This window comes from Copidosoma floridanum, unplaced genomic scaffold, assembly GCF_036245765.1.
Source record: "Copidosoma floridanum isolate Cflo_tuat_1 unplaced genomic scaffold, Cflo_Japanese_pri ptg000028l, whole genome shotgun sequence".
NCBI classification, from domain to species: domain Eukaryota; kingdom Metazoa; phylum Arthropoda; class Insecta; order Hymenoptera; family Encyrtidae; genus Copidosoma; species Copidosoma floridanum.
In genome coordinates, this window is record NW_028321905.1 from 4,514,241 (window position 1) to 4,539,313 (window position 25,073).

At 33.7% G+C, this 25,073-nt stretch overlaps 1 protein-coding gene across 2 annotated transcripts in view; it reads right to left on the minus strand.

The window, feature by feature from the left end:
• Positions 1 to 25,073, minus strand: part of LOC106637917 (kinesin-like protein 64D) — a 461,671-nt gene that overhangs the window by 295,302 nt on the left and 141,296 nt on the right. For both annotated transcript variants that reach the window (XM_014350896.2, XM_089595799.1), the window contains exon 3: positions 7,893 to 8,223. In XM_014350896.2, the coding sequence (XP_014206382.2) occupies positions 7,893 to 8,223 (331 nt within the window). The remainder of the gene's footprint in view (positions 1 to 7,892; positions 8,224 to 25,073) is intronic.

Sequence of the window (25,073 nt, forward strand, 5' to 3'; positions counted from 1 at the left end):
TAATTTAAATATTTATAATTTTTCTGCTGCCTTCAAAATTATTCGGTTGTATTGTCTGCATGGTTAAGATGATATATGTATATTTAAGTTTAAAGCAGTCCTATGTCTATTAGTGCTATTGGAGCCCGTTTTTGACTGTAAAACTGCTTTTTTTTGTTCTTAATGGAAAGTGATTACTTAGTTAAATCAATAGTTTTTTTTTCTTACTTCTAAGTCGTTTGGACTTTTAGTTAACGTTATGATTTTTTTACTGTATTTTTCCTAACTTTTTAAATTGCTGCAAAGAAAACTTTGTCAATTACCGCAACATAGAATACGTATTTTAGTTTTGAAGTGACAACCACCATAATTTTACGGATTAAAGTTGATTGTTATTTAGTTTCAATCGAACTTAATTTTTTATTGATACATCTTATATATTAGAAATCAAGTAAGTCACTTTTGTTCGTTCAGTTAATTTTTTTTTTTTTTTGTGTGGAGCTCTCCATATAGTACGTTGGCTAGGTTCGTCGGCTCGCTTCAGTTTCATTGAGCAATACGGGTTCCGTGACAGTACTAAGACAATTTAATGAAATTGGAATAAAGCTTTGCTGTGATTTAGAATTAGTGTATAAATAAGTTACATGTCAGATTTAAGAAAAAGGCACTTAACAAAATATAAATATCGTGTAAAATTTTCTTTTTGTTTTAACTTACTCGCCAAAACGTACATGAGTAAGTTTCTTAATTATAAAAATCCAATAATGTGGCATCTATGTTTTTGCGTTAAGCGAATAATTGTCCTAGGTAACAGAGACATTAGTTAACACGGTTTCGAGAACAATCGATACAATCAATTCCAAGTTGTAATAACATAATAAATTATGCTAAGATTTTGTCGCAGATTGATGTTTATAAGGAAGTTATTTTATTAGTTATGTGACTCTAATGCTTGTCCGTAAATTAGAAGTTCATACGACCAATGATTCATCCCTGCGTACGTTTGATCTTCTGTTAAACAATAACACTTCTGTTTTTTGAGCCTTTACTTATTCCCCAAGAACAAATACTTGAACACTTTTTTAGTAGTAAAAATAAAACACACAATTATAGTATGCTATACACTTCTTAATATCTAACTTTGACATTACACTGTAAAAGTTTTTTTTCATGTACAGTTTAATTACCAATACCTTTCTTGCCCTTTAATAAGTAACATCTTCAATATTTTTACTTCTATGATTATCGCTTCTGAATTTATGTAACCTGTCCTATGGAGCGCATCTATTCCTTCTATGTGTGGTACGTTTTCTGTTATTGTATAGAACACTACAATGTCAAGGTATATGTAGGTCTAGCTTAGTTACTTAAGCTTATGACAATTGAGCAAGTATAGAAAAAAAGGTTTATGTATTTATAGATATCTTTAAATGTGTTTATTTACTTTTTTAAGGCTTTAAAATGGTAATGTAGTGTTATCTGTTTCTGATTTTTCAGGCGATGATTTTTGATCTGTTAGCTGTATCCTGCATGCTCTGTCCTTATCTAAGCCTCGTATAAATATATTTATCTTTATATCATCCATTCTCTCAGCACTATCTCCCCCAGATTGGTATTAAGTAACTCTTTGCTGTTAACTTCTTTATCATTTCTTATCTCATTATTTCTGTTGGCTGTTTGATTTTCTGGTGTTTCTAATATATCCTGTTTTGCTATCAGGTTTGGTCCATTCGATGGTTTTGAAGGGGATGGCAGTGGAGCATATTTCTCTGAAACTTGTTTTTCTCCCAATTAAAAATCCAATTCATCGCTCCTTTTGTGATCAGTCTTGTTGCATTGTATTATTTTTGTTCATAAGTTCATACTCTGTCTTCTCCATCCCTGTTTAGTGTTTACACATCGAAGGGCCATCTCTATATAGTAAACGAAGATTTTCTTTTTGCATCCCAGAGAGAACACAATTTTAAGAAATCCACTCGGTATATGATATGTTTCGAATGCAACAGAATATGTCTGAATTGTTATGCTCCTAAGTCTTAGTTAAATAAGACCATAAGACTGTAGAACAAGCAGTTGTCATTACATTTAACATCCACTAACTTTTAGTCTTGCTAGTGTTCTTCACAATTTCTATCTGATCTGCGCGTTTGCTTATAAATCGCTGCATTTGCGAAAATTAATCCACTTTTCTCTGTTTTCTGCTAATTCAAGGATAGTCTCTCTCCTTGATTATCCCATAAAAGGTTGATCCTTCACTGTTTGTCTTACCATCATCCTTTTGTTTCTCACTTTTCTCCTCTACCTTCTTATCTTTTCAATTTATTTTTCTTTTTTGTTTTTTATTTTAGTCACCATTTTCGCTACTATTACTAATCATGACAAAACAAACAAAACTATACTATGAAACCCCTGAGTTTTTTATTTCTGAATTGGCTCTGGAGAACAAGCATAAAAATATAAAATAGTATAATTACTTTGGGCATTACCTCTACCACTGTTCCAGTGTATAATTTCCGTTATTCGGGTCGTTATATATGTTATTTTTCATTTCTCTATAAGCATGTAAAAATGCTGTTATAGTTACTGTTAATGTTATAATCTTTAGGCTAATTTCTGCTCTGAGTTTTATTTATGTGGCCCCTGTGATAGGCTTTTGTCGCTATGAGGGTGTATCTCTTTCCTCCATCTCTTTTTTTACTTATAATCACGTGCCATTTATTGTAAAATCTTCTAGCATCATCTATGAATTATCTCACCACGACAATTCTTTACTAACCATCCGTTTTCTTCATCATACTGTTGTGAGAGACACACTGTGTACCCATTTTGCTATATTTTAGACATTCCTTCAATTAACTCGCCCTTCTTCAAATTTTGTCTATATTTAACTGAGGTGATTTTATACTCACCATGACGTCAACTTTTTTACTGAAGTAATTGCTTTGGTTAGCCTCACTAACCTATACTGTAAAACTTCGTGATTATACGGGGGCTTAAATCCTAATAAAAATTGTGCAGTTACTTCATTTTTTATATTTCTTTTAAAGTCTCGTCACAGCACTTCAGAAACTTCTTTGTCTGTGTCTTGCAGCCTAATTTCTACATGAAAAAAATTTCTATCCAGGAATTGTTCTACTAACTTGCTATCTACTTTCTGTTTTATTTGAACTTGGATCATAGCCGTTGCTATACTGTTGGTAATTCCATATCTTTATATAACCTCCTCTATGAACATTTTTTTACTCTTACTAAATCATCCTGTCACTCAAATGAACTGTAACATGACTTCTTAGCCTACTGGACAGCGTTGTGAGGAAATAAAAGAACTTTTTTTCGTCTTCTTGTTATACTATCGTCGTAAAAACCCTAGTTAATGCCATTTGGATCAATGAGTCACCAGTCAGTATTTGTAATGCGGATACTTTCTCACTCAACTATCTAATAAAGTTATTTATTTTCTTTAATCACTATTTTTACTAATTTGTGAATCCACCTAGTCGAGTTTCATATCCCTGCGATAGTCTGTATTTTTTTGCATATTCTTCAGCCCCTATTCTCTCATACGATCTCTCTCAAAGCCTGTAGTTTATTGTAGTGGCCTATACATTGTACTACTTCTGTTAAACAACTTTATTCTGTTCTCTTTACCTCCATTATCTGTGAACATCAACAGTGACTCAATGCCATTTCTTACTGTCTTACAACGTCGCCCTTTTGCGGTCAAACAGCTTCTTGCACCTTCTGAAGTTTCCTCCTCTCCCCCACTTTCGTCTTTGTACAATGAACCTTCACGTACTTCAAAGACCTCATCACTTTGAACTATATTGCTATCACCATTCTTTTTATCTGTTTTACCCCTTCACATTATCATTTTTATGCCTTTGAGGATTTTTTTTACTAAGTCTTTTGTCTTTTTCTTCGTCTTTCCTAGTTTATTTACGGCTTCGGAGTCATGAAAAAACCTTCACCATGTTTTTTCATACGTTAAAAATTCCGAATCTTGACACCTATTGCCATTTTTCATCACTTTCTCAGCTACAATAATTTCTATTTTCATTTTTTGTATTTATTCATCAATGAGAAAAAAAAAAAATTTTAACTTATTTTTGAAGGCTTTAATGTGCCCTACTATATCTAAATTTTTTTTTTTACGTATTTACACACTTTCAAACACTACTTTGTAGAATTATGATTTTTTTTATTTGCTTCACTTGTCTAGATCAGGAAGATTATGATTAACACTCTTGTAATAGTGTTGATTCTTTTATTAACAACACGTTGTTTTTAGATAATGTGGCGTAATTTTCTCTCCTTGCTATTCTTCATTTGACTTCCTGTCAATGTTGGCCTCCTAGATGGCTGCCACACTGTTAGTATTCTTGATCACTTTCCATGTGCATCTACTTCTTACGGCTTGTTTCACATACCACTGGTGAGGAGCATCTTTTTTTACTGTTTGGTGCACTGATTACTCATTAGTATATTAACTTTTGACTGTTCGTTTTACTCACATTAATTTTTTGTAATTTTAAAACATTGCACCACGGGTGCTTCCTGACGACGAAAAGAAAAATAGTAGTTTTCCTACGAGTTTGAAAAGTTTCTGTTTGCGAACCGAGAGGTTTGCGGCCCGAGCCAAAGGCGAGGGACGTAACGAGGATCGTAAAGGAGACTTTTCGAAAGAGTTCCGGAAAACTGCTTTTTCGCCCGAGGAAGTACCAGCCTCCCAAAACCAACCGAGTGCGGAAAAAGAAATTTTTTTTTTTGTTGCGTATCAACTTACATTCGGGTTCGAGTGCCAAAAATGAAGAGTTAAGTAAACCCAACGTCCTGTTAATAGAAATTATGGAGCTTGAAGGTGTGGGAAAATTAAATTCTCACGAGTTAAGATAGCGTAACTTTTATTCGTGCTAAAACAATGGAGCACAAGTATTAAAGGTATTAGTTTTTATATTTGACGGAGAGGGAGCCTAACTCAGACTGCCTGCCACTGCATTGACGGTTAACTTAGTGGTGTCTATTGCCTATGCTCCACGAGCTCTGCGTTTAGGGTGCCAACTTGCATGGTCTTTCTCTTTCGTACGTCTCAGTACTACTCATAGATAAGAAATAAGAATTTTTACGGGTTTCAATAGAGCAAAGATAACGTTTAGGTGCATAAATAAAAAGGAGTTGGCTGATATCTCACTAATATATAAATCAAAATCCCAAAAAATTTTTTAATCGCTAACCACAAAACTACTTAACAAATTTTGCTGAAGTATTGCTTACTGATTCTTGACACTTTTTATACGATTCTCGCATGAGTTCTTTTTTTTTTTTTTTTAATCGATAATGATTGCTAGCAATAAGCTCGAAGTCTTATAAAAAACTATCTTTATGCTTTCGTTTCGTACGGTTCATTGGGAGCGCCGCAGTAAAATCCAGGCCACCTGTAATAGAAGTCGGTAAGTCCGGTAGTAACATTATTAAGCAGAATATCAATGATCATAGTCGTTCAGTGGTAGTACTCTAACAGTCTGCAATGGACAAGCAACCTACGTTAATATTTACCTTCGATACACCTTGTCACTTAACTAAGGTCCAAGAAAAAAAGGTGCTTTGAACGCCAACTTCTTTGGTGTAACACCAGAAGACTTTGGGAAAAAGCACTAAAATTAGCTCTAAAGCTTAAGAGCATTGTGGTTATTGTCCTGAAAAATTTAGTGCTACAACAGCAGGCCATAGTTGACCACTCTAACGTATCCATGCAGTAATGTTTGCTTTTAGCTCACCAGACTTTTTTAGGGCCATTTAATATCAAACTACTTAGCCAAAAAACTAATACATTACATCTAAACAAAGTTAACAAAGAATACCTCTCTTAGAACTCATATAGTTTCTAACAATGCCTAGAGTTGCAAGGAGGCGAATTGGAAGGAAAACTTCAAATGCTTCAAATATATAGAATTGTCGGCGTCAAAAAACTGACGCAGAACACTTATCAAGATTGAACCAGCAGCGTCAAAATCGACGAATAAACAATCCATTAAGTGTCAGATCAGCTTTTCATTATAACTCTGACATTGATTCCTAAAATCTTTCAGTATTTAAATAGGTGGAATAGTACGTATTTGTTTTTATTGTGGCGCTAAAAAGTAGAGCAGTGAGGCTCCAGAACATTGTTGCTCTGGTGGGAAAGTTTTGTCATTAAAAAAAAAATTTTTTTAGTATATTTTTTATAAGTTTTTGATGTATACAACCTTCATGAATATCATTTTCAGTATATTCTAACGTAAAAAAGAAAAAGTCAACGGCTCTAAGGTCAACAACTATTACATGTCTTAAAGAATGCACAGTACTTATCAGAATATTTTTTAAACTTCTTTACAGCTTATTATTTGACAAAAACTACATAGGTTCTAAACAAAAAATTTTTAACTAGAATTTTTTTTTTTTGAGAGGTGTTAAAGATAGACACAATATTTTAAACCTAAAACGTTTGACATTACGTGTGCACACTTGAAGGAGTTACTCCACTCAGTAAATTTTGGGTAAAGCCCAACAGCTTGTTCAAGCTAAGTTTGAAAATAACCTTAAAAACTTTATATTGGCTGTATCTCTATGAAATAGAAAGTATATTATAGCACCTTTTTTATATAAATATAAACAGGCGTTGATCAATAAATAATAATTTTATAAAAATATATTCTACAAATAAAAAAACGCCTACATCACAAAGAAAAAGTAAAATAAGCCAAAAGCCGTTATTAACGAGATTTAATTTTTATAACATCGAGCCTAGTAACAGAGCGTTTCAAATATCCAACTATGTCAGGGGTCGCAAGATCCACAACTTAGTTTTTAGGGACAACTAATACTCAGGAGAAGTACTTTTAAAACTTATTGTTTTTGTGTAAAAAAATTTTAGTAAAAAAAATTTCGATCACGGACCTTGGCATCAGGGGTGTATGTATGTAAGTATATGCATGATCAAGTTGTTTGATACACTCATGCAGTTTTTTCTGTGCAGCTGTTTGAGATTTAGTTGGTTTATATATAAAAATTGTTTTATCTTTTCAAAAAAGGGTCAGAGTTAAAAATTTTTTTTTCAAAATCGAAGCGTTCAGTATTTTTGACAACATCTGTTTGGAATTTTAGGTTTACTTTAATTTTATCAGGACAGCTTTTAACATTTTAAAATTAATTATGGTTTTGTGGCGTCCTTTTTAAGTCAGCGACAAAAACCTTGCGCATGCCTTTAAACTGCTCTAAGAACTATTTAATACCTAATTTTTATACAGCTTTTTTGAAAAATGTTGAGATTATGAATGCTCAAAAATTGAAATTCTAATTAACGATTTTTCCACATTTTTGCACTATGACTTTACAAAAAAACGGTTTGCGATAATCAAACTAACACATATCGACAGATAACCAAATAAGAAACAAATTATTTTGGTCATTTTTTAAATACATCTTTAAGAAAAAAAGCTACAACTTAAAGAATTCAAAAAAATTAGTTGTTTTCTAGTATTTGTATAATAAAAACTTAAGCTTAAACTTTCGTTGGACAAAACTTTTTTTTCATAATAATAGGATCATGTTTCAAGGCACTTATAATACGTTCCGCGTTATTACCTATTTTTGACCTTATTAAATGCCTTGCATGCCAGTTTATTAGTTTTTTGAGCACAAAACTATAAAAATTAAGTATTCTTTGTTTTTTTTTTATTATGGGATACAAAGCGTCTGTTTTACGGAAATTTACTCAACTCTTTAATCACCTTGATGTCCTCCTTTGAATTATATCCCAGCTAGGTACGTAAGTTTTTTTTTATAAAGTATTTTTTAAGAACAATTTCACAGTATGACTTAAAATTGAACACTAATACATACATATAAATAATCAAATAACATGTACATATACATACTGCAAGATCCACAAGATGCAGTTTACCCATTTTTACATGTTGTTGATCATCTTTACCAACTTGGCTTGACTCTATAGTAATTGTAAAAATTACATGAGATCGAGAGCTGCATGTGTTAATCGCTGTTGCGCCAGTTATTCGATTTCTATTTCCAATACTCATTATTTTATCTAAATCATCTGCATTATTGACAACATAACCACTAAGATCTTTTACGTAAACACCAACATCAGGCCGTTCTTTTAAATCAAGTTTTTGATTTTGATCTTTATTAAGAAGATCTCTAATTTCTTCATTATATATTTCTAAATAAGTTGCACGAACTAAAAATCTAGAAAGAAAAATGTTCATAAATAAAAATTATGTTTAGAATTTTAATTTATTTTACAAACCATAAATGAGCTTAAGTTACGGTTGTGCACAAAATCATGTTTTTAGTACCACCACAAAAAGTTGGTCTTATATTTTATCAATAAGTGGTATTCCTATTTTTGTTCAAAAAAAGGTAACGATCATACATACGTTTGCTACTGACTCGAAAGCTCTGTTTTCATATGATGGCAGTAGTTATAGAAATAGAAGATCTGATTATCTTCCCTCAGCTATGACTGCAGCGTAAAATTCCGGGGGTATTTTTATAATACAGCATGTTTTTCAGAAAAAAGTTAATATGGTAGAACTTTTTTATATGTATCGGACATTTTACGTCAAAGGGTGCCAAAGGATGCCCAGATTGAGATTTTTTTATTTTAATAAACGAGATTTTGAAATCTTTGTATAAGTGAATATTGCTAAAAGTCGCCTAGTGATTTGGAAAAAAAAATATGACGACTTCTGTATGAAGTTTTGAATCTTCAAAAATGTGGTTTACAAATATTATGTGCCAATAAAAAATATAGAGCTAGCATTTTATAAATTGATTCACTGTTTCTTTGTGGCTTCAACATCAGTGAACTTCAATCCAATATTTCTTAAATTCTACGTGGCGAATATTTGTCGCCTCTAACTCGAAAAATATCTTAAAACGTTCAATCACTCAATTTTACAAGTTACATTGTCTTACCACTTTGATACAAAGTTTTGGAGATCACTGAAACTGTGGATGTCTCTGAAACTAAGGTCATTAAAATATCTGTAATTTTGGCTGAGAAAAATTCAATGCTTATCTCAGAAACACTCCAAATTGCTGAGTTTAAGCGTATGGAAATGAAATCGCACATTGTTTAGTAAAAGGAATATGAATTAATATTTACACACCGTGTTATTTCTCCGTTCAAAAATGCTTAATAAAACTATATAAAACTTTCCTACCTCTTTGTAGTGATTGCAATGAGTTCAAAGTCTAAGTATTGTTTCACTATCTTGTAACGGTCCACTTTTATTGAGGGTGGTTCGAGGCTAAATAATGGCGGACAGAGGAGTTTAGGATAGAGGCAACTGAATAATGTGAAAATTCAATGGGAATTTTGACTAACTTCGCAATATTTATTCAAACTTAAACGACGAAAGAAAAACAAAATACACATCGTATTCTCAGCTTTAATGCTCGATTATTTATTTTAATAATCGAAACTTATTTTCGATGGTTGGCAGAACAATAATTAACGCAATATAAAAATAAACTTTGTATGTTTCATGAATTAAAGAAAAAGTTATACAAATAAAAAAAAACCTTGTATATTCACCAAATAAATTTATGAAAGGTCATCGCATGATCAGATTAAGTAATCAAATTCAGACTTTAAAAATTGTAACAACGAATCGCACCACCTTGGAAGAAAAATCTATAATTGATTCATGAGCACTTTTGTGGAATCTTCCCGATGTATCGCCGTTCGCAACTACGTGACCCTTCTCGGTTAAACTTGTTTTTCTCGAAGTTAGGTTACAAACTATTCACTAACGAGAACTCAAAACACAACTCTATTAACACAAAAACAAAAAATAACAAAGGGTAAGGTAATCATACATCTGAAATTATTATAGATTAAAGTAACATCATCGAAATGCACCGTGGCTCATACTTTACAGTTTTGATGAAACTGTATATTCAAATCAAAAGAAAAGAAAAATCCAGAGGCAGCGTACACATACAGCCCGTGCCACTGTGCAGACCACAACAAGAGAGCATCGTTTACCCAATCAAAAACTCATCAAAAAAATATAAAATTGGTTCCCAACAAACGAAAGTTCCCCAAGAATGATAAATAAGCGGTCGGAAGGTCACCTCTCGGTTGACTTAACAGCCGGGGATTTTAACCAACCAACTAAATGGTCTCAGTATGTGAGATCAACGCTTATCATTCATTATTCAAAAAATAGAAAAAATACTTCGCTCCTACCAGCGACTCGAATAATAATTCCCAAAGAAACGCGACGTCCGATAAAGAAAAAAATACAAGGAAACACCGGGGATCTTGCTCAAAGCCAAACCACTGCGCACCGAGAAACTTAACACACACAGAAAATAGCCCTCCTTTGTGACCGGTCACCGACTCAGGACCACCACTTGGTTGAATGAATTAAGCAACCAGGGAGATTTTTTGTCCTGAGTCTGAACTCATCAACAAAAGTTGATGAGAAGACGATGCCAGCAGACAAAGGGCACACTTACTATTTTTCGATCGTGCAGCAGTGTGTAGTGATGCTGTTAGCTTCTTTTTGGAGAGTTCCGGCGGCAAACGAGACGTGCTGGCTGTCCCCCACGGGTCCTTCGTTGATGGCTGTGTCATCCTCTTGGGCTTACCGACTCCAACTACCTACCCGAGCTCTCTTTAGAGAGCTCCTCTCTAGCGAGGCCCCACTCCCGGACCGCTACCTAACGCCGCCGTCATGATGCGCGTTCCTTACCAACTCAATTCTCGCGCATTCCCCATGCTAGATTATCCCCCCAACGCTCTCGTGCACACACACATAAGACACCCCTATATATGTGTACTCTCAATATATTGTGTGTCCCCGGCTTCCCATATGTATATTCCTTGAATTTTGACATTTCAAAACACAATATATTTTAAATTCAAGTCCGTAAACTTGAGACTTCTTTTTATATTAAGGTATTGAAATTTCAATAACAAACTGTCTGATATTAAGTTAAGCAACGATATGGAGTATGGGAAAAATCGAGAGACAAAAAAAAACAAATAGTCATGGAAAAAAAAAAGTAATGCAGGCATTTACTAGACATCAAGATAGCTTCAATCCTGTTGAAGGCCGAGATACTATTTTTGAGTTTTTATATGTAATGAAGCGTCTCTGTGTACAATTTTGAATTTTACTTTATAAAAAATCGTTCTTCTTACTTTTATTCAACAGACTTAAAAATTGAAATAATTTTATCAGAAAAGTCATCATACGTATCGGTCATTCATAAATGACAGTTATTCAGAATTTTAGCAGCCTAAGATTGACTAAGTAACGAGTTATCGTAAACTTATGCTTTAGCGATAATACTAATAACCATACAGTAAATTTGTGCACTACCGGCACACCATTGTTATAACTATAAAAATGTTAAATAAGTATCGCATAAAGCCTGAGCACTGTGGGTAAAGATAAATTTTCCTTCCATTCAGTATAATGTATTATATATAGGACTGTGTGATTTTGAAGGTCACGTATTGTAGTAATATTCACAAAATTTTGTGATGCTTATAATGGCTATCTAGAATATATCAGATCAAATAATATAGAAAAAAAATCATGTTGACAGACTGGAAAACAATGATGTCAAAATTTCAGTTAATAATTCAATGGTAATAGCTTATAGTAAATTTTTGTTACTGAAACACGATTGTTACATACATGTCGAGTGCTGCACATCTATCAACAGCATCAAATATATTTTTGATTATATTCATAAAAGCAGTGGTAGGGCTTAGTGTAAGTTACAAAAAAAATTAGGGAACTAATGGAGAAATATTTGATAAAATCTTACAACATATTAATGGTTGTTATTCAAGTCCCATGGAAGCAGCACGAAAACTTCAAAAATTTTCTTTCTGTGGTAGAATTTATCCAGTATTTTATTTCCCCTTTTGCATTGAGAATAATAAAAAAAAGGTTTTCAAAGAAAGTACAACAATAAAATTAAATGAAAATTGGAAAAGACCGCTAACTGCATGGTTTGAATTAAACAAAATTGATCTTTTTACTAACTCAATAAGCTACACTAATATTACTAAACTTTACACATTTAATAGTTAAACGGAACAATGGAATGGACGTAAACTTTTATAAAAATTTTCTGCTATTGGAAGGTAAAATGTTGTTCTTCCTTAAAGTCGATAATGACATTGTAGTTTGCAAAATGAAATTTGATAAAATATTTCGACTATTCAATGGAGGTCAAAAGCTTATTTTCCAACAAATAATTAAGTTTGATAGAAAATTATTTTTTCGTTGATGGTCCTGATGGTTCTGAAAAAACTTGTTTACGTAATACATTAATTCACTAACCTATTTCAATAGACAGAAACATTTAATCTATAGCTTGGACAGATATTGCTTCCATTTTTAAAATTTTTATATTATTGACAAGCCACAAAACTTTTAGACTGCCATTAGATTTGATCTCTTTCTACAGTGTATTTTTAGAATTTTAATCACATGAAAAAAATTGCGTTGAGCCAACATTACTATTTGGAATAAAGCTTCGATGATACCTAAAAAAGCATTAGCAATCGTTAACGGAACTTTAAGAAACTTTATAATAGCAATGAAGCTTTTAAAAATTAATTAATAGTTTAAGGGAAAGATTTTCATCAAATTCTTCCAGTTTTAAGAAATTCAAACAAAATTTTTATTGTAGAGAAAATTAGAAAGTATTTAAATATTTGGTATGCAATTTACGTATAACGTTTGAACATACACATTTTTTCATTGATGAGAAATGTCCATCTTTGCTATCAGGTATTGGAGATGGAACATTAAATCTTTTAGAATACTGGAAAAATAAAAAACACATGATGCATGTTCAAACATTTTTAAAGACATTAGTGATTCTTAGATCAATAATGTTATGTTAACGTCTCACGATGCATACACATATTTTTTTTTAAACAACATCTTAAATAATATTAAAGGAGGAACCATAATTTACTACAACGCCGATGACGCGACTCATAAAAAATAAAACTGATGATAATATTAACATTGACTGTCGAATAAAAATTTAAAATAATTTTAGAGAACGTCCTCTGCCACATAAATAGCATTTGAAAAGTAACTCTGCCGTCATATAAATGAAAATTGAAGGTTGGATAAAGGTCCTTGCAATGGTACACGATTAATACTAATTTAATTATTCAAGTAAAACATCATAGCAGTAATAATTGCTGGTGAAAAACAAGAAAATAAAGTTTTAATCCCACGTACTACATTAAATATAGACAACTTATTATTATTACATTATGTGTAGAAAACAATTTTCATTCAACTTATCCGTCTGCATGATTATTAATAAACTTCAAGGTTAAAGTTGTAATTTTGTAGGATTGCTCTTCTCAAAACTTTCATTTTTTCACAGGCAATTATGTGTTGCACTGTCTAGATGTTAGTATTATTTGTATTATTTATATTTAAATAATAAGTTAAGAGCTTTGAATATTCATATTTTGACATGCTTTTTTCTAATCACTATGTATCAAAATAATATGCAAAAAAGATCGCTTCGATCAAATTTAAAATTGATTCCCTTAGAGAATTTTTAAATACAAGTTAATTTTTTACGGATTCTGTTCCCAAGTAAAATTTTGGTTCTTTCTTTTCTTCAATGATTTCTTGTTAAATATTTAAAACTCAAAAATTAAAAAAAACTCCACGCACCACTTTTTAGGTGGTATAAAAATATGAATAAATACATCATCAATTTAACTCTTTTTAAAAATTTACATAATGAAACTTAGTATTATGATAAATTTTATTAAACTTCGAATAAACAAATCCTTTAATAATATAATTCTCTTTATTGCTTTCATGACTCAACAAAATCAAAAATTTTTTAAGACTGGTTTTGATTATTTCCATTTTCGTAGTGTTAGTAGTATTGTTGCATCCATCTAGGCCCACCTACATGAGATCACGGTGAAATAAAAAAATTTCCAATTCATTTTGCTATCAGTAACATGATCTAATAATATTTTATAGCATTCTATTTGTCAAGTTTTTTGATGGCTTCTGAGAAAATTAATTTTATTACTTTTCATCATAATGCGTACGTATAGAAAAACATTGCTGAATCTTTCGCTATAGAATAGAAGATTAAGACATTTTGGATTGTGTCCCTATGACAGTATTTATAAATAATACTGCAAAATAAAAAATTTTCAAGAAATATTTTTCCATGAGATCTCTACAAGAAAAAAGTTTATTAATACGCTTAAGGTGGTGCATTTTCTGGAAATCTTTTGGATAAGCCCAAAAAACAAAATTTTCAAAAATTTTTATATTCAAAACAAAGACAGCGCCACACTCTAGTATTTATGGTTTGTGGTAATAATGTTTTTTAAAATCATTTTTACGAAAAAAGTACGTTTCAAAATTTAGTTAAACTTCTTAAATGTAAGCTTTTAGAACTGTGAAATCAATTTAAAAAAAGCTGTGCAAAAATATAGAATAGTAAAGTAAGCAAGAATCAGAATGTATGTACTTACGGAGATTCATCTCCGATTTTATTTATCTATTTTAACATCTCTGTGCATGTAAATAAATTTTTTTTTCTTTTTTCAATGTTTCAGAATCATAGTTTACATTTTTTTCAACATTCTAAAGACATTTTTAAGATAAAAAATAACTAAAAAATAAACAATTATAAAAACAGTTGTAAAAATTAAAGAGAAAACCGTATGAAAATTTTTGTCTTTTAATGATCAAAAAATACTGAATAATATTCAACTAACTTTAGATTAGTTAATAAGCAATGATTTCTTTAGTCGTATAAATTGATAATAATTTTCTTTCATATAATTCAAAATAATCTATAATTTACAATAATGTGAATTATTAAGATAATTTGAATTGTATAAAAAATATGTTAAAAAGAAAAAAAGGTTATGAAAAAAGATTTGATCTTTTAAATGTACGATGTTTATACAATACCATAAGTACAGAACGATAATATACAGCAGGAAACGAACTTCTTTCGTAATCAAAGTTCGTAATCAGCTCAATCGTTCATTGAAGTAGTAGAAAAAATAAGTAAATAAACGAACTGAAATTAAATAAGGTTTTGATACAAATCAAAAAAGTTAATTACTATGGTATTGGAGAGGGTTGAAACACAAACTGCATAGAAACGCGGAACCCCTCTGATATATATTTATACATCTCTATATTATTTAGTTCTTTTGAATAGGTAGGCCACAACCCCCCGTCCCCTCTTATACGATACGTGCATTAGAAAGTAAAGAGAAATTTGCATCAATTCTCTTATACTTTAACTTTACACTATTTCGCTGGGCGGAAAACTGATCCCACAAAATTTTTAGAAGCATGAAAAGCCCCCCCCCCGCAAAATCTTCACCAACATCTACTTCACTAAGCTCACACATTATTATTTATTCAAAACTTAAACTGCTTACATTGTACATCACTCTATACTATCCCACCATTTTCAACCTGATACTTTTTCGGTAAGGTCCACACTGTTTCCTCCCTTGCTATCATGATGCTCAAAGCATCTTAACACCTATTTCTAGCATATGGAATAGCATATGAAAAACTTCTATCATGTAAAAAGCCAATTCTACAACGTCACTTTAAAATTAATAGTTAATCGATTAAGAATAAAAACTTTTAGTCATACACTTGTCAATGTGGTATAGTGACTGAGTTCCATAAGCCCGAATCTTTACTTTAGTTGTGTACATTTATTTTAATTTTATGTAAAACTAGCTTACCCATCACACGTTGCTACGGTATTTAGAATACTATAACTTGAAGAAAACTTGCAATGAGAAATTACATTTGAAAAAGTTTTCTTTACAATATATTTATTTCAAATATATTTTCATTTTTTTTCTTTTCATTCGAGTGCTTATGGATAAACAATATTTCCTGTTCTTCCTTCTGGTGCATTCACGACCAAATTAGTCGTTTTTCCAACGCTTGAGCAGGCCACATATAGTTGTCCATGTGTGAAGCAAGGATATTCTAACTCCATTCCGCACACTTGCAGGAATTATCCTTGCGTTTTATTGATAGTCATTGCGAATTCGAGTCGTACTGAAAACGGTAACCGCTTAATTCGAATAGAATATCTGTTTAAGTCATTGAAATGCATGGCAACAGCACATTATTATCTTTGAATTTGAACCATTCAAAATTGTGGCTTCGATAATACTGTTTCTTAACTTCTTTACTGAAAGTTGGGTACCATTGCAAAGTCGTAAAAAAAATTATATAACGAAGAAGAACTATTGGTTCACCAGTTTTTAGTTTTAAAATATGCGGTGGCATGCCTGGCATATCGAGTGAATTCAGAAATTCCGTTCAATAATTAACAACTTCATTAGGATTCATGACACTATCAATGGACATGTAAATTATCGGTTCACCTGGTATTTCACTTCAAAGAATAAAATTTATTTTATTTAGATCGATGTTTTTTAGCTGCTGCAATAGCACGTTCACTGAGTTGATGATGATTTGATGTAATTCTGCCTGCTAGTTGGGAATACTGTCTTAGTTTTCTTTTGTTTCAATTCATCTTTGTTTGCTATCAACTCGCAAAAGTTAGTTGGCAATTTAATACAGTACGTGGACTGATCTATTGCGATTTTTCCATTCTCAATATTCAGCAATTGTTTCGCGAAATGGCAGGCAGATGCATTATTTCATAATTAAACACACATGTCTATTCGGAATGTGAACTTTTTAATACGTCACCATAAAAACTAAAGATTTTATACATTCATTGGGTCATTCATCAGGTGTTGAGCGTGAGATAACTGGTAGAATTTTCAAAAAATTGCCTAACAGTAAAATGAGTGCACCACCCAAGAGTCATGTGTTTTTTTTCAAGCCCTTTATTGTTCTATTTAGCGCTTCCAATGACTTTTTACACGCCATAGTAACTTCATCTCGTATGACGATTTGTGATTCGCATAGAAATTTGTCAATTTCAGAATTATGTTTGATATTGCATGTTGAAGTATCCGTGGTTTGTATGTTCAATGGAAATTTAGATGTCGAGTGGACTGTTCGACCACCATCAAAAAGAGTTGCGGCAAGATAATGCAACTGCCAATACGATTTTACTTCATAACCTAATAGTTACTTGAATAAGTAATATAAAAGAGTTTTTCCTGCATCACCTGGCGCATCTACAACGTACAATCCATCGCGTTGATTTGAAATTGTTTGAATTATTGTGTCATACACGATGCGCTATTCCGGAAGCAATTTTGGAAAATTTGTTTCAACGATTGTATCTAAATTATAAACATCAAGTTCTATTTCGCATTGTAAGTCTCGATTGAAAGCATCATGTGCAGGCTGATTTAATACACACATACCCGGTTGAATCAATCTCTTTAACAACGGCCAAACATACGTCTTCGATCAGTACCAATGCTCTATTATGCACGCTTAGTGAGGATTCTATCTCTAGATTATGTTTCGTTACTCGCAAACGTCTTAAGATATCTTCACTCATATATTCTTTGTAATTTTTCCAAAGATATTTTAGAATTGATGGGAAACACGTTGTCAAAATGACCGCATATAATATGCATATTAACTGTGAATGAGAAGTAGTTGATTCATCAGCCAGTGTTGTATCCTAATGAGCATCGTTCTCAAGAAAATTCTGTTCTTGGCAAGCTTGTCGAAAAGTGACGCAAATTTCACCACTGAAAGTTTTCAATTGTTAAAATGAAGTTGGTATATGCACGTTAACTAACAGCAATCGTTGGTGGAAGCAATCATGGTTATTTGGATGAACAGTGTACAAATATCCCAAAGCGTCAGATGAATATAAATTTTGTTGTCCTTCAACCAGCTTGCCTTGCTTGCGAAGTTAAAAATTTTTTAGCAGATGAATTGTATGTATAATAACATGGAACTTCTGAATAAAGTAATGTTCTTGAGAACAGATTTTCTGTGTACAATAAGAAGAACGCAGTTGAATTTGTTGGTGGTAGTGATGTTGCTCTTTCTCATACATTTGCCGCTGTAAAATACACACGTTGTCCATTTTCAAGATGTACATATACAGCTTTAAAAAATGAAAATGAAAAAATAAATAAAAAAAGGAAAAAAAACAGTGGTACTAAGTCAGAAACCTTCGCCAATGTTCACAAAATACATTCCCAAAGTTTTTTCCCGATTTGTCAAGTAGTTTTGAATCGCATAGGGAACATACGTACACACGTACATATATTTTTATATACGGATAAAATATTTGTTTCCAAACTACATTTTCGATTTCCAAACTATTTTTTTGTCTTATTTGTATAAAAACTCCATATGTATTTTTGCATCTTAATAGTGCTGCATACAACTGAACACGAAATAATGAAAATTTTTTGATGCATAAATTTGTGCTGTCAAAACTTTCACGTCAAGACATATCAATGGTCATTGATAATGCTTAATTAAAAAAAACTGCTTTCTATATAAATTAAACGATTATGATAATATATTTAAGGTATTTAAAATTATTTTTAAAACCAAAAACCCTACATCTATTTTCTTTTCCCGTTATGATTTCTGCTTCAATATTAAATTTTAATAATTCACTTACTTTCAACCTTGTACCGTTGTAGAAACCATTAGCTGTACTTACATTTCTTAGCAACGTTACTATTGCTTAAATTTTTAAATGCAGTTTATAGGGGTAAAAGATCTTAAGGAATAGTATTTAAAATTTCCACACACAAATTTTTTTAAATGTTTTTATGATACCTATTAACACCGTTGTGTGTAGCATTCTTGCATCTCCTTTTGAATAGTTTACATTTTCAATCCAAAAACTAAACATAGTTGTGACGACAAGTGAAAATCATACTTTTAGTTAAACGATTAATATTAATACTGATAATTTGTGAGCAAATATCACATCTAAGGCTTTATTGTAGTTGTATAAGATTTATGCTAAGTGGTTACATTCAATTCTCTGAATTTTTTTCTCATGCTAATTAACAATAAGGTATTTAACATTATGTCAATCTAAAGTTTAAAGAAATACTTGATGACTGATCATGGATAACAAAAGTTATACAAACGCGATATAAGTCTAAGCCATTAGTATTATTTTATTACCCTAAGAAATGTAATAATAAATTATTGCATTTTGTACAGTAAAGATTTTTAAAAAACTCAAGGAAATTAGATAAAAAAAAGTTTTAGTAGTTTGCTCAATTATCATTTAAAAAGTATTTTTTCATTACAAGGAAGCTTCGATGGCTTAGTAGTTAGCATGTTAGCCTCATAGCCGAAGATACTTGAGGAGTCGTGGGTTCAAATCCCGTCAAAAATGATCAAGATTTTTGCTCTCGGCCTTTTCCGATAGGATGAGAATCCAGGGAGCCAAACCAGCACTTATACGAATTTTAAAACGAATAGTGTATTTTTTCTAGTAATATCTGGACCTTTACGAGCTTCCTTTGCAAAAGAAAGCAAACACCTGGCCAGTTCATCATGTGAAGTCACTGTTAGTTAAAAATAGGTCAGTACAGTGAGCTAGATGGCTTATGGGAAAAAATATCTTTCCATTAAGGAGGCTTGGGCGTTTGGTGTCGTATCTATTGAGGGGCCCCTGTGGAGTACTTGTCATACAAATGATTCTTTGTAATATTTTTTTTATAATCATATTGATTATACACACGTGTGAACAAAATAGCAATAATACGCGGAAAAGTCATTGGGAAAATCGATATTAAAAAATTTATTAGTTTTCCCGAGGTACCTAGTATAAAGATGACGGCCCTGCCACGATAAAGCTGACAACACTGTACTCTCTTGCTCTCATCTGCTATTATATACCTAAACTTGTGTTAGACTTAAATTTTGATGCTTATATGTTTATGAATGTACAGCGCATGCGCACTTACAGTACCTGAACAAAACAATTCTCATGTTCGATGTTTTCCTCGCTATTTTCTCAAAATTTAACGAGTTGATCCTTTTCTTTTTTTTAAACAATAGATTCTTTATACTTTCAAGTACATGTACCAATTTAATGTGTGGGCCCACAGCTTTTTATTGCGGTACGGTAGTCTATTAAATTTCGGGTTCCGTAAGGTTGCGTGTTAAAATGACGAATTTTCACAAGCGATTTTCTCTAAAATAAATGTGTTGACCTACCTATTTTGTTTTCCTAAAAAAATCTAGCAAACTTTATCTATATAATCTCTGCGTTTCAGACCTAGCCAGCATTTAATTCAAAATCGCCCAAGCCTCCTTAAACTTGATCATAGCTAGGGTGTGCTTAAGGTAATCGCTACGCCCTGTAAAGTACCCAGAAGGATGAATGACCGAGTCGTCTGAAGGAAACTTCTACTACTACTACTACAGATACTGCTCCGGCTGCTGCTGCTGCTTCTGCTGCTGCTGCTCCTACTACAACTGACACTACTACTACTACTGCTGCTGCTGCTGCTGCTGCTACTGCTACTGCTACTACTACTACTACTACTATTACTACTACTACTACTTCTACCACTACTACTACTATTACTACTACTCTCGGTGGGGGGTTTTGCTAGTTTCTCCATACCAGGCGCTTTCCCAGGTGGTGCATATGGGTACCCTCTTAAGATCTGAGGTGACGATAGGGCGGTAGGGGCGACTATTTGCGGAGGCGGTGAGGGGCGTCGATTGGAAGACAAGGACGGCATTGGCGTGAGCGTCTGTATCAGTGCAGATGTGAGCGTTGTGCTCTCTGTCTTTAATGGTGAGGATGCGTGGGCCAGCACTGATTGTGCTCTTTTCTTTTTGCTTTCTGCTGCCGTCGTAGGTAACGCCTTAATGCTTGATGCAAGCCAACACGAACTACTTCCCAGTCATGTGTAAAAGTAAGCGGCGGTTGGTTATCACACTCTTCTCAAATACATGAATCACACTCTCACTCAACAAACACAGGTACACTCACTAGTTGTTTCGATTTGCGTGCGGTAGGATCTCTCTCTGGCTAGCGTGGGGGGCCTGGTAGCAGGTGAAGCCAGACGATGAGGCCTAGGTAGGTCTGCGTAACCACATCTGATATGGCTGCACAACTCATAAACAAAAAATACGTGGTGGGCTAACTAATCTAGGCTTACTACCACTGAGTAGGCAATATGGCGGGACTTTAGTGCCTTACGCCAGATGTTTTTGTCAGGTTGTCTGCGCCGGTCGTGGGACTGTACACCTGCCGCTCGTCTCGCTGATGTGACTGTAGCGTGCCAACGTATACATACATTACACACGAACACCATTCTAAGACTTGTTACTCAAGGCCAGTGCAGTCTCCACGGGTGGGACTGAGGAAGAGTGGCGACTCCCGGCCGGCCTAAGCAAGTAGCAGTTCTCTCTAGTAACAAAGAGGGCTGTTGTCCAGGTTTTAACCCTTTCTAAATATTCATTTAAAAAAAAAAAGGGTAGTGCTGGCCTTCGCGGGTCAGTACCATATTAAAAATTAATGCAAACATGAGAAACGTCAATGCAAAACTTGTACCCCAGGTGGTAACCTCTCTGAGAGAATCCGCCGTCAGTTCCGATCCAGTGAAAGTCCAGGTGACTGTTGCAGGCCCCACGAGATCTTGAGGAGGCCACAAAGACGTGTCTCATGGCCAACAGAAACTGGTTAATGTTCCAAAGTCCTTTCTCACAGACAAAGGACGAAAAGGAAGCCTCTCGAGCATAGGCACCAACGACACCGAGGACAGCAACGTATCAGTATTTAGCAACCAGACCAGGGGGGAGCTTGCCTTCTTAGAAGAAAATGGTGCTAAGCTCAGAGTAAAGCGACAGCAAGTGACTGATAAAGCCCAATCAGCAACAAGAGAGATTACAGAGACGCTAAAAGCAATCAATGATAAGTATGGAAACACAGCGAACGCTGTTAAAAATGGGCTCAGAGCTGCGCTTAAATACCTTGAAGAGGCAGAGATTATAAGAAAAGGCTTTCTTTATGAAGAAAAAGCATTTTTAAATTCTTGGAAGCCGTCATTTAAGGTGGAAGGAACAAAGGCGAGATAATTTTTGACGGTATATACAAAAAAAACCCTGAACACTGCCCCAAAGGAAATAGAACGAGGTAAAAGAAACAGGAGCCCACCGGACAGCCCTGAGAAACGCCAGAAGACTATGTCTTCAAAGAAAAAGAAAACAGGTAGTGGCAAATAAGAAGAAATTCCCCTGAATGACAAAACAAGCCAGAAGAAAAAAGTGGACGCCACAACAACAGTAGTAGTGAAGATGGCTGAAGGACAGACCTTTGCAACGGTGCTGAAGACGATGAAGGCGAACTTTGACCCCAAGAAGGCTAACGTGGCAGTCCAAAGTGTTGTCACTACAAAAAAAGGAGACATACTTATTAAGGCCAAAGGTGTAGAGAATGCTACTGCATTCCCATAGCAAATCGAAAAGCCGGTAGCCGGACAGGGTACTGTCAAAATGAGCAACAGAAAAGTGACATTAGAGGTCCGAGACCTGGATGCCATTGTAGAGGAAGATAAGGTCAAAGAGGCTTTCGCTAGGAGCTTGAAGTAGCTCTCTTGAAGCCAAATGCCAGAGGACAGAGGCTGGCTTTAATAAAGGTGGACGAAGCATCTGCTAGACAAGTAGAAAAGGAAGGCAGGTTACGAGTTGGCTTTGTAAGCTGCCAAATTCGAAGAAGAATTTAAGTAACAAGATGTTATAAATGCCTGGGATATGGACGCGTCTCAGGCAACTGTAGAGAAGAAAACAGATCAAAGCTTTGCTTCCGGTGTAGAAGCTCAAACCACCAGAAGAAAGAGTGTCCAAGTCCAGCACGTCGCTTCCTTTGCCCAACAACGGAAAACAAGCACGAAGCAGGCAACGGGAGCTGCCCTCTATTTAGAAGAGCCCTAAAAGAGGCCAGGAATAAGGCCGAAGTAGGATCAAAATAAGGCAAAAAGGCCTTGAGTTAAAAGACAGGCTTATGTGGACCCACGCTGCGCTGGGTACTTTTTACCTATCAGCAAGGGAAAGCATTAAGTTTATAGTGGAACTGGCTAAGAAGGCAGCCTACTATGAAGCGCTAGACAAGGTGCTGGTCCTCAGGGACCCCGAGTCCTTTTCAGGACTCAAGAGGATCGGCACCTCTATCAGCTGGTGGCAAGCTTGCTCGCTAATGCTGTGGGATACGGTGTTTCCTCTGGTGGCTCCACCCTGAAGTAATGCTAACGCGATACCAGGGTGGAACAAAAGCCACGCCTCATGGGGGGGGGGTTTAGTGGGTATGGGTGGTCTAATAAAAAAAATCCACCGAGTCCCACACTATCGCTGTCCCTGCGGTGTGCCTTAATGCATTTCTCCTTCCTCCACAAAAAAAAAAAAGACTACTACTACCTTATTTAAATCCACATGAAAAATTTCTATCATATCATTTGCTTTATGTCTATTATTATGAAATTTTATATTATGGATTTTATTTTGAATAAAAGTGCCGCATTTGAAATACTCATTTTCTTAATCATTAGGCAGACCTTTAACTAACTTTCCTTTACATAAAATATTAAAATAATCAACATTAATATTTTAAAATTAAAAAAAATTCCTTTTCACGTAGCTTCTGTATTCCTTTTTTAACTTAAAATTTCAACCGTTTATCTCTCTTAAGATTTTGTCGTTGTCGATCTGTTCAGTTCTTTTTATTTCTTGTAAATTTTTTATTTACCTATACTTGAACATCGCCTTTATACTTTTTTCTACTAAACACGTGCTGAACTTTCTCTTTAATTTTTGAAGCTTCTTAATCCTTTTGCATCTCAATAAATTTTGCACTAAAACACATATGTAACATATCACTGCACATATTTTATACTAATTTTTTTTATACTTTACATATTTTTTATCCATTTTTTTTTTACAGTCTCACTTAAAAGTAATTGTCACGTGTTTCCGAAGAGACACTTAAAAAATCCAAGAAGCAAGAACGAAACAAGCAACTTGTTATCATCTAGGGCATTATTTTATTAATTATTGTATATTAAAATAATCATTTTTCTTAAATTAGATCGTTTCTACATAAATTTGAATTTTGAAATTTCGCCCGCAGCTCTGACTTCCAACTTAGTACTTGATAGTACCACCTATCGCTCGCCAGGTGGCAACCACTAGTCTTTAGCGAAAATCGCAAGTAAGAAAGCGACGTAAAGTATATAAGACGGACTGTGTGACGACTGATTGGGATCGATTTAAGATATGCAAACACGTGTAATGCAAATCTCTTAAGCCACTCAATTGACTCAAAGCAGTGGTATATAAGTATATACTAAATAAATATCACTGTACCAATAGAAGACACTTGTGTGTACCTTCTTTTCCCTCGAACCTTAAAAAAAAAAAAAAAAAAAAAAAAACTAGACACCCACTAGTCAACCTGGTGACCAACTCGTCGAGGTCTCTACGAATTATCGCTCAATCGCCGCACCTCTCCGATGAGTTTGATTCCGATGAATCAAACGGAGCCACAACGCCAACAACATTGGAAGCAGTGCCACCATCATTATTTGACTTAAAGGGACAGCTCGAGTCACTCGAGAGTGACTCTGATCCCAACCGCACTTCCCCATTAAAAGTCGCCCAACCCCAACGGCCACTTTTAACAAACTTAAACCACGTTTTGCTATAGTGTTGAAAATAAATAAGCCTGCAATGGGTTTTTTTGCACTATAATATGCTTCCCACTTGCTCGTAAGTTTGACATCCACTCACTTCCACTCTTTCTCTATGGTTTTACTATACACAGCTTTGACCATGAGTTTGAAGAAGAGCTTTCCAAATTTATTTTTAATCTGCTTTCTCTTCTCCATGTTAAGATTAACTTATGATTTGAGCCTATAATTTTCTTTAAAGCGTTAGACTCTATGAACTTCGTTGAATACTAGTCCATGTGTGAGAGCCTGTTTAAATGCCTTATAATGTATGATGTAGCGCTTTTTATCACACAATGTCGTCACGAGCTTTAGCTTTTGGTGCTTGGAACGAGGTGGAGCCATATGCTGGGGGCAG